At 41.2% G+C, this 10,786-nt stretch overlaps 1 protein-coding gene across 1 annotated transcript in view; it reads left to right on the top strand.

The window, feature by feature from the left end:
• The first annotated feature begins 2,813 nt into the window (after positions 1 to 2,813).
• The window catches only part of UBE2G1 (ubiquitin conjugating enzyme E2 G1), a 97,818-nt gene continuing 89,845 nt past the window's right edge, over positions 2,814 to 10,786 (top strand). Inside the window, exon 1 of the mRNA XM_068531064.1 lies at positions 2,814 to 3,195. Coding sequence (XP_068387165.1) covers positions 3,150 to 3,195 — 46 coding nt within the window. The 5' untranslated portion in view covers positions 2,814 to 3,149. The remainder of the gene's footprint in view (positions 3,196 to 10,786) is intronic.

The raw sequence follows: 10,786 nt of genomic DNA, 5'->3' as shown, positions 1-10,786 counted from the left end.
AAGAGTAGACCCCGCTTGCTGCAACTAGAGAAAGCCTGTGTGCAGCAACAAAGACCCAACACAGCCAAAAAAAAGAAAAAAAAATCCTAAGACTATCCAGAGAAGAAAAAAAAGTAGGTCACTGAGGTCACTGACCTCAGTGGAATAAGAATCAACAGCAACACTGGATGCTAAAAGACAATGGACCAATGCTTTCACATTTTTGAAGAAAAAATATTTGATCTTAAACATAAAATTCTATACCCAGCTAAACTGGCACTTAATTATAGATGTTTAAAATAATGGCATTTTCAGCTGTTATTATAAGGACTTGGAAAATTTGCCTCATGTATACTCATCAGAAGTTATCTGATAATATGCTCCAGCAAAAGAAGGGAGTAACAAAAAATAATTAGACTTGATCTAGGATGCAGTAGACTCATCCCAGGAGAGCAGCCAAGGGGAGTCCTAAGAAGACTTCTATGTAGGAAGCGTAGCCCAAAGCAACCAGCCCAGGTTAGAGGGTAACATAGAGACTTCTAGGAGGGAGAGTTTCAAGCAAAAGGGCTTGATAGGATAAGTGGTACAATAGCACTGGGGTGGGATAGGGAAGGGAAGGATATTAATTATACTCAAGATACTGCAAGAAAAAAAGTATAATTAGAAATGCTAGGCCTCCAAAAAAAAAATCTGTGTAAGGAATGAATATAATCCATTATAGTATTTGACTCTCCTATTCAACATTTACAAAGTCACAATAGTGTAAAAACCATTTATTGCTATAACTAAATATGATAATTTAATGATTTAGAATAAAAGATGGAAAGTAGCATGACAGTTAAATCCTTATCAGTTACAATAAGAATAAATATATAAGGTCTAAAATGGATAAATCAAGAAAAAGCATTACATCATTTAGAATAAATGGAGGTAACTACGAGAAGAAACTGCTAAAAGACTTAAAAGGGATTGCCTTTGGTAAGCAGGATTTAGGAATGGGGAAGGGCACATATGAGAAATACGTTTGTTTTTCACTGTAATCCTTAATACACTAATTATGAACTATGTGTATTTACTACTTTGATAAAACTAAAAATTTACTTAAATAGAAAGATTTTTGGTCCAGAAGGGAGGGAGGGTGTCAGAAACGGAATTTTTTCTGGTAAAGCTAAGGAAGCTTTAGAGCCCCCGGGAAGGCTGGAATTTGTTTTAGGTGAGAGAGGAAACCATGTTGCAATCAAGCAGAATTTCTGATAACCTGCCTCAAGAGATCTCAGAGAAAGGGAACAATTTTCCAAGCATACAGTTATTTGTGGTTTATTTTCTCATTCTAAATAGACAATCATATTCAAATGCAATTAAAAATTTTTTTCCCTAAAGAGAGTCCTTCAAACGGGGTAAATTTTAGGTTTCACAAAACCTGGGTTAGCTCCAGGGAGTTGTTTCCCAAAGGAGTCCAGATTCACTTCTTTTTTTTAATGGTAGATTTATGTTTTTATGCAGATTCACTCTTTTTTTTTTTTTTGCTGCACTTGGGCTTTCTCTAGTTGCAGCGAGGGGGGGCTACTCTTTGGTGGTCTTCTCATTGTGGTGGCTTCTCTTGTTGCAGAGCACCAGCTCTAGGTGCGCGGGCTTCAGTAGTTGTGGCATGCAGGCTCAGTAGTTGTGGCTCCCAGGCTCAGTAGTTGTGGCTCCCGGGCTCTAGAGCGCAGGCTCAGTCGTTGCGGCGCACGGGCTTAGTTGCTCCGCGGCATGTCGGATCTTCCCGGACCAGGGCTCTAACCGTGTCCCCTGCATTAGCAGGTGGATTCTTAACCACTGCGCCACCAGGGAAGCCCTGCAGATTCACTCTTAATGTTCATTTGTTCCTTTTAATTCTTGTTTTAGGGGGAGAGTGAGGACAATTTTTTCAGCAATTTTTGGAATCAAGAAAATGTATTAGAACCTGGTCCTCCTCTGACTACCTTACCTGGAGCTCACAGAGACTGTAAGACCTTTGAGGATAGGAACAGAGCTGTATTCTCTGTGTCTTCTACAGTTCAGGTACAAAGTTAATGCAGGTTCAGTAAATATTTTTGAAGGAACAGATACATTTGAGTGCCATTAGGTATCATTTTTCCTTCTTCTCCGTCTCTTTATTAAGACTCTGTTATGCAAGGCAGAAAGCTGTGGGAATGAGGATGAGAAGAGGTAGAGCGGGGTAAGGTTGCTTTTTCCAAGCCCTAGATCCCACACTTAGACTTCACATAGTAGATGCCTTTCTGGATATTTTGTACCGTGTATATCAGATTTTGCTAATCTCAACTCACTTTACACATAGAGATTATTAACGATGTTTAAACATTTTGTGCTATGAGACGCAGAACATTTTACTTATTTCAAGAATCTTTTTGTGCAACTTTCTGTAAAGTGAATTACCAGCATATATGAAGTCTATTTTGGGGGTGTGCTTAAAATGGGGCACACCAGTACTAAGTTCGGCTTTAAAAATGACTAATTCGCACACCATGTGTGGAGTGTTAGATAGCTGTTGGGCGCTCGCCAACAACTAGGCATCACCACTTCTTTTAGCCCCTTCACTCTCAGACCACCTGCTTCGACCCGGAGGTGCTGTCTTGACCCCCCGCGACCTCTTTGTCATGGCGTCCGCGGGGCGTCTCCCGCCGAGGCCCCGGCACCCGGCCAGGCGGCGACCTTCCCAAGATGGCGGCGTCAGGGGCCACTGCGCGGAGGGGGCGGGGTTCCGCCTCCGGAGGCGGGGCAGGGAGCCAGAGGGGTCGGCCTAGCGGGAGGGCAGCTTCCGAAGTAGGCAGCCCCAGCGCGCCTGCGTGGAGTGACCCTGCGCGCAGTGAGGCAGTGGCGGGGGAAGGCACCGGTGGGGCCGACTGGCGGGTTGAAGGAGGGAAGCGGGCGAGCGAAGTCCCAGTGCGCGCCGCGGCGGCACGGGTACCCTCCCCTTCCGGGCGTGAGGCGCTGTGAGGAAAGCTGAAGCGAGCGGACTCGCACCGGCAGCGAGACGCCGCTACCGCCGCCCCAGCCCAGCCTCCCTCGGCTTCGGCGCTCCCGTCGTGGGGGCCCGGGTTCCTCAGCACACCCAGCTCCAGCAGCCCCAGAGCCTGTCCCCAGTCTTTCGGAAGCCCCGGCGCCAGCCCGGGCCCTTGGCGGGGAGGATGACGGAGCTGCAGTCGGCACTGCTACTGCGAAGACAGCTGGCAGGTGAGCGGGCGGGCGGAGGGGCGCCGGCCCGGGCCGCGATCGCGGCGAGCAGCTGCCCGCTCCTCCTCTCCTCCTCCTGGGCGCTCCCGGGCGGGCGGCCGGACGGGCGAGGGGAAGCGGCAGCCCCCGGCGAGGCCGGGCGCGGGCCTGCGAGGTTGGTGAGCCAGGGCGCCAGTCCCGGCCGGGCCCATCACTTCTTTCCCTGCTTTCTTAGGGCATTAGGGGCGGGGACGCGCCCCAGCCTCGGCCCCAGGATCTGGCCTGCCGCCCCGGGGGAAGGAGGGGAGGTTGCCCCCTCCCCCACTGTTCGGTGGGATGTTGCGGGGGAGGGGCTGTAGGTCCCCAGCCCCGGCGGACCCTCCCTGGAGGGGCGGGTCCGGGCTCAGGTGCGGCAGAGGCCGCCGGACCCCCGAGGTAGGAAGAGCGTCTGGGCCGGGCCGGCTGCGCGTCCCGGGCTCGGGTGTCCGAGCCGCGGGCGGACAGCCGGGGGTCGGGTGGGCGAGAGGAACTGGCCCCCGGGCGGATAGGTGAGGCGCGCCAAACTTCTGCCCAGGCAGCGCCGGGTCCACGGAGTTGTGGCGGACAACAAAAGCCCCGGCCTCCGCGGCCTCGTCGCGGGCCCGCGGGGTCTGAGAACCCTGCGGGGCGCGGGACGCCGCCTCGCCTGCCTCTGCCTGGCACGGGCTCCGGCTGCGCCGCCCGGCTGGGGGAGGGTAGAGAGCCGAGAGCCGCTCGCTGGCCGGCTCGGGGCTTTGTGCTCCGAGCGACTCCGGCTCCTGAGCAGGCCTGCGGGTCCCCGGGGTTGAGGCCCGCGGGCTCTGGCTTGGGGCGGTGGCCGGTCTGCCTCCCCAGAGGTGCCTGCGTCCCCCCTCCCCCATTGTCCCGGCCTCCGGCCGTTTGCGGCTTCCAGGTTGACTTTTTAGGGGGTTGGCTCCGACTCTGCTAGGACTGTGTGAGCGGAGCATGCGCACTGGGGACAGGGACGTACGTGTGCGGAGTGGAAGGGGGGAGGCGGGTTGGTGGCTTCACAATGCCGCCCCACGTGCTGCCAGATTTAAAGAGAAATGAACCAGCAGTTACCACTGCTGCCCAACGCCCAGCCTGTGTCCTTCTCCGTTCTGACGGATCTTCACCTCCCCACTCCACAGCCAGCGGCCCTGAGCCCTCGGCAGAACCCAGAGGCTGGAATGAAGACATCTATTTTTGAAATAGGTTTACTAAGACTTAGGTTGAGGTGTTAGTTAAATCACCTTTATGGCTTCTTAAGGAAAAGGTTGTCAGGGGCTGTTACAGGTTGTATAATTAGGTTTATTATTAGAGCATGAGCAAGCAGGTTTGGACAAGTACTAAAGTTCTAAATGCTCAGGGGGAGTGACGGAGTGAATGGAGAATTTCTGGTGATACCTGTGTCCATCGCAAATGTATTGGGCAAGCAGTGAAAGAATAACTTTACTGAATCTTATATTTGCAAACACACGTTACTCTTCTGTGTATTTTTCTGGTTTGTTTTGTTTTGGAGGAAGGAATTAAGATGTTCTTTTTTCTCCCTAAGAATACTTTAATCAGAATAAGTTTTAATTATGTGGTGAACTGTTAAACAGTATTAAAATACTAAATCAGTATTAAAACAGTACTCAACTCTTTCATAATGTGAAAGATACATATTTTAAAGGTGTAAAATAAGTTAAGTAGTTACTAAGAAAGTAAAGTATGACTAATAACAGTGTTACCAGCAGCAGTATTTCAAAATTCTTGCCAACCTATTTGTGAACGGACTGTAAATTTTGATAGCCACTTGGTTCAGTTTTGCACTCTTTTACAAGATTAATCCCAAATATTGATAAGACATTTCCCAAATCTCTTTCTTATTGGTTGACTTTTTGATAAGGCACACCAAGATATGCTTTCAGTTTGGAGGACGGAATGATTTAGTTTGTAATTTTTCATGCCTCCTTATAAAGTTACTTAGCTGCTGATTAATTTTCTTGTCTTCTTGATCAGAAACAATGGACTGTTCTTAATATTTTCTTAAATTTTTGAAGGTTATTGATTAACATGCTCAAAATGTATAAAACAGGCCAAGGCCAGTGTATTAAGGAAAATGTGAAAATACCAAGTTTATTGGGAAGACTTGATAAAACTACATACTGAAATAAAGGCCCTGTTGTATTTTAGTCGTTAGTAGTACATTGAGCTTTTTGGTTTTTCAAATATCATTTGAAAACAGGAAAGAATGGTAAAGTGTAATCTCTTGAAATAATTTAGAGTGAACTTTTGGAAGGCTTAATAATAAATGCTTTGAAAATCTTGAAATGTATTGAACTGAGTAGACACACAAACCTAAGCCATTCTGGCTGCTAGAATTTCAGAAACTTAACAACAACAGTGGCTAACAATAGTACATTTATTGAGCCCCTAGTCTGCCAGTCCTGAAGGATTTTACTTCATTACTTGAGGGGAGAATTTATTGTGTGTGTGTTGTGTTTTGTTGGTAACTGTAATGAAGAACCTGGTTACTTTCTGAGTGAAGCAGAATGGTTCCTTGGGTTGCAGAGTTTCTCAGCCTCAGCACCACTGATATTTTGGGCTGATTATTGTTGTGAAGGCCTATACTATGCATAATAGAATGTTTAGCAGCATTCTTGGCCCCTACCCACCAGATGCCAGTAGTACACCTCCTCAGTTGTGACAACCAAAAATGTCTCTGTTGCCAGATGTCCCCTGAGGATCATAGTCATCTGAGGTTGAAAACTCTCTGGTTTAAGGTGTTTTAGTTAAGACCATAATGGCCATTGTGAAGCAAGTAAGAACACCTAACAGATTCATGAAATCAGATAGGTTGTGTATTTCTTTGTGGGTATTATTAGACCATGACTTACTCCGTTGCGAATTCAGCAGTCACAGTTCAGTTTTTGCAGTGCATAATGCTAAACACTAAGAAATCCCACAGCACAAGAGATAATATAATTTTTTTTTTTTGAAAAGGTATTGTAAACAGTGGTTAAAAATACAAAGAGTATAAAAAAGGTTTAGTTTTTCCATCCCGACCCAGGCTGCTTTTCTTGGAAGCAGCCATCATCGATAATTTCTTGTGTGTCTTCTTATACTGTATATGTTTATATAGCTATATATGTTTATATGGGCTAACGATTGCTGAGGACTAGCATAGCATCTACCAAGCATTTCGCTGAGAGCTTTATGTGTATTATCTCATTTAATCCTCCTAATAAGGAAATTGAGGCTAAGAGAGTATCAGTAACTTGCCCAATGTCACACAGGTAGTAAGTGGTGCTGCTAGATTCATATTCAGGACCTTCTTATTAGAGACATCGTTGTTTTTAATTGGCTATATTGTCTTCCAGGGAGCAACAATTTAACACAATTGTGAAATACGGTTTTATAAATTTAAATATTTGAGCTTAATTTATCCAGTAACTACCAAAATGATTGGGGAAATGTTCTCATCTTAATAAAATTTTATGTACGAAATAATGCACATTAAAATCTAAGTGATATTCTTAAGGTAATCATAAAAAGATGTTTTAGCCGTTGTGACTTTACGACCAACATTCTGCAGAATGTCATAGATTGAAAGTAGCACTAAGCTTTTTTGTGTTAGCAGTTAACTCTGAGAAAATAAATTGGACTAATTGGACTTATTCCCTACTATAACCATACGAACTTTTACTTTATGACAAGCATTTATAAAGAATAAGAGGATTTTTTTTTTAAGATCACTTGAGTTTTTTTAAACATTGACAACACAGTAGTTGCTTTCTCATAGTTACCTGTCATCCCAGAACTAGCCAGAAGAATCTCTTAAGCAGTAACAATAATTGAACTCCTTTTACTGTAGAAATTTTGATTGCATATTTTAAGTAATCTGCAACATTCCCAAATCTTTGTCTCCTTGTCTACCCATGTAAGTAGGTTGTGATGAGTTAGTTATGTGTGTTTCTCAGATTTATGTGCAATAAAATCACTTGGGAGTATGTTAAAAATACAGATTCCTGGCCTCATCTTCACAGAGTATTAGTCTACATGTCCAGATGGGGCCAAAGAAAGCCCAATTTTTAATTTTTCTCATTGGCCTTTCTAGAATGTGTTGGCATTCTGACATAAAATTTCATAATCTTAAAGTAGCAGAAATATAGTAATGGATTATCGACAGGAATACCCTAGTGGTAGAAGATTCTAGGTGATGAGCAGAATGTTAATATTCGTATATTAATAGTTGTTTACCCCACGTATTTAGAAATAGAAGAAAAGTCTAAAGGTAAGTTTATATTTCATCAAACTACTAATTGTTTAATAGAGTTTGGGAATTTTTATATCCAGAAATCATTACACTGTTAATAGAAATAATGCAGCTACTATATGCTGTCAGAAAAAAAGTATAAATGAAACAGACATTGTGGTTGAGGGAGGGGTGTTGGATGATTTGTAATCCCTGTAGTGGAGGGAGCAGCAAGGAATTATGCATCTGATGTTATGTTACAGAATCTTATTTCAAAATATGTACATATATTGAATCATGTGTATACCTTAAACACACGCAATGTCATATGTCAATTTTATCTCGGTAAAGCTGGGAAAAAAGTCTAATTTTTTAGTGAGTAAGTGAATTTTCTTAACATTAGGGAGTAAATGTTTTAAGTTATAATTTGTGCTACTCTGAATATTTTTGATATATAATGAAATTTAGTTGTTTATAAGTAATGGTAGTTTAATTTTGTATAAACTCAGAATGAAACGTACTCGTCTTTTGTAATGGATGACCTCACTTTCTCAAGTACTGCTTAATATATTAAAATGCTGAAGTAAACTCTAATTTGAACGTATTAGTATATTAGTATAATCTGTACTTACTGTAAAGTAGTGCCAAAGTATATGGTTTTATTATATAGTTTATATGAGTTAATACACATTATATTTGGTGATATGGGTGCATATAAATGTGACATTAGATGCCTTCATTATTAATAGAGTGATATCGAGTGCGGAAAATCTGAAAATCCATTCACTACTACTATATTATTGTTGCTTTTTGACTTTTCAGGTGAAGAGAGTTTGTATATATCAAGAAGACTTTCAATTCTTGGGTTATTTGATCTTGTTTACTTTAGTGCAAGTTTCTTTGAGGAGGGCATGCTAATTTATTGTAAATTGTAGTGTGGATGTGCTTTTGCTTCAAGCAAGTAAAATGCTAAGCATTCTTTTATTTTAATGGACTCACTTCAATTTAGGATGAAGGATTTTGCATTTCTGAATTATTGAGAAATATTTTTGTTAGAATTTAAAACACTAGATGACCTGCAAAAGTCTGTTTAATGCCATCCTTGACTGGTTTATAGGAAATAACTTTTCAGAGAGGAAAGCATAGTATATGCTTATGGAACCAGCCTGGCCAAGTAAACGTAGTATAGTTATATTTGGTTGAAGGCATTTCAGCCACAGAAAAGTACAAATAAAAAAAAGCAAATATTTTGCAAATTTTGGTAACAAACATGAATTAGTGGTATGAACAGATAAATGAGGGAATAAGAATAAAATGCGTCTTTAGGAAATAAGATATATACATGTTAAAATACAGAATTAAAAATTTTTTCACCTAGTGCAAGATAGTATTAGGCTAATTCAAGTAAATCAGAATTTTTTTTTTTGGCTGTGCCACGCGGCTTGCGGGATTTTACTTCCCTGACCAGGGATTGAACCTGCGCCCTCGCAGTGAAAGTGTGGATGCTAACCACTGGACGGCCAGGGAATTCCCTAAAAAAGAAATTTTTATCAGTGCTGTTCCATTGATAGATTCTGGCCCTCAAAGAAACAGCTAGGAACAAATTCTGTAGTTTATTGCAGTTGCTGTAGAGATGTGTACTTCTCTTTATGATGTTAAGTTCTAGAAAATTTTTGAAAAGTTAATTTTTGTAAGTGGAAATGTTTACCTTTTATTGATGTTCTATGTTAATGTCTAATAACTTAGAAAAACTGCTACTCTTCCTTTTCTGCTTTTCTTCGCCTTTCTTGTCCATTGGTTAGGGATCTGTTAAAAGTATAAACAACAAAGAACCTAAAAATGCCCTTTATATTAGAAGACACTTTTGATTTGCTTTTGAATGTACTTATGCTTTAATTATATTATCAATTTCTTATATAAGGTGTATTTTAATTAGAGTTTCTATTTCAAGACAGAGTAATTCTAGGCAAAGTAGACATGGCGCCAAAAGCATGATCTATAAAAGGAGGAAATATTGGTAAACTGGACATCATCAAAATAAAAACCTTTTGTTTGTGAAAGGCAAACGAAAAGACAAGCTGCAAACTGGAAGAACAAAATTGCAAACTACCTGACAAAAGACTGATCTAGAAAATATAAAGAACTCTTCAAAACTCAACAGTAAAAGAAAACAGCCTGTTTAGAAAATGAGCAAAAGACATGAACGACATTTCAGATGGCAAATAAGCAAATAAAAAGTTATTCAACACCATTAAACACCAGGGAAATGAAAATTGAAACCACAGTAAGATATCACCACATACCTATATAGAATAGTTAAATTAAAAGAGATTAACACCAAATGCTGGCCAGGGGAGGCAGAAAAACTTCATCTCTCATACATTGCTGGTAGGAATGTAAAATGGTACAGCCAGTGTGGAAGCAGTTTGTAGTTTCTTGTTAAACTAAATATACACTTACCATACAACCCATCAAGTACACATTTGGGCATTTATTTTAGAGAAATGAAAACTTACATCCTCATAAAAACTTACATGCAAATGTTCATAGTAGCTTTATTAGTAGTAACTGCAAACTGGAAACAACCCAGATGTCCTTCAATGGGTGAGTAAACTGTGGTACATCCATACCATGGAATATACTACTCAGCAATAAAAAGAAATATACCATTGATACACAGAACAACTTAGATGATTTCAAGGGAGTTATGCTGAATGACAAGTTAATCTCAAAACGTTGCATATTCTGTGATTCCATTTATATAAAATTCTTTTTTCTGTGTGGTAAAAAACATAAAATTGACCATCTTAACCATTTTTAAGTGTATGGTTCAGTAGTGTTAAGTATATTCACATTGTTGCGAAACAAATCTCCAACTCTTTCATCTTGAAAAACTGGAACTCTATACCCATTAAACAACTCTCCCTTTCCCCCTTGACCTAGCTGCTGCTAACAACTGTTTTACTGTTTCTCTGCATTTGATTCATATAAGTAAATTCATACAGTATTTGTCTTTTTGTGACTGGGTCATTAGTGTAACGTATGTTGTAGCATATGACAGGATTTCCTTCCTTTTAAGGCTGAATAATACTCCATTGTCTGTATACACCACATTTTGTTAATCCATTCATCTGTAGATGCATTTGGGTTGCTTTCACTTGTTAGCTATTGTGATTATTGCTGCTGTGAACATGGGTGTGCAGATATCTCTTCAAAATCCTGCTTTCAGTTCTTTTGAATATATACCCAGAAGTGGGATTGCTGGGTCATATGGTAGTTCTGTTTTTTAAAAATAAACCTTATTTTTAGAGCCATTTTATTTTTTATTTTATTATTTTATTTTATTTTATTTTA

The sequence above is a fragment of the Eschrichtius robustus genome, chromosome 20, assembly GCF_028021215.1.
Source record: "Eschrichtius robustus isolate mEscRob2 chromosome 20, mEscRob2.pri, whole genome shotgun sequence".
Classification (NCBI taxonomy): domain Eukaryota; kingdom Metazoa; phylum Chordata; class Mammalia; order Artiodactyla; family Eschrichtiidae; genus Eschrichtius; species Eschrichtius robustus.
Note: the sequence above shows the minus strand (reverse complement) of the source record. Positions and strands in the feature narration are given on the sequence as shown.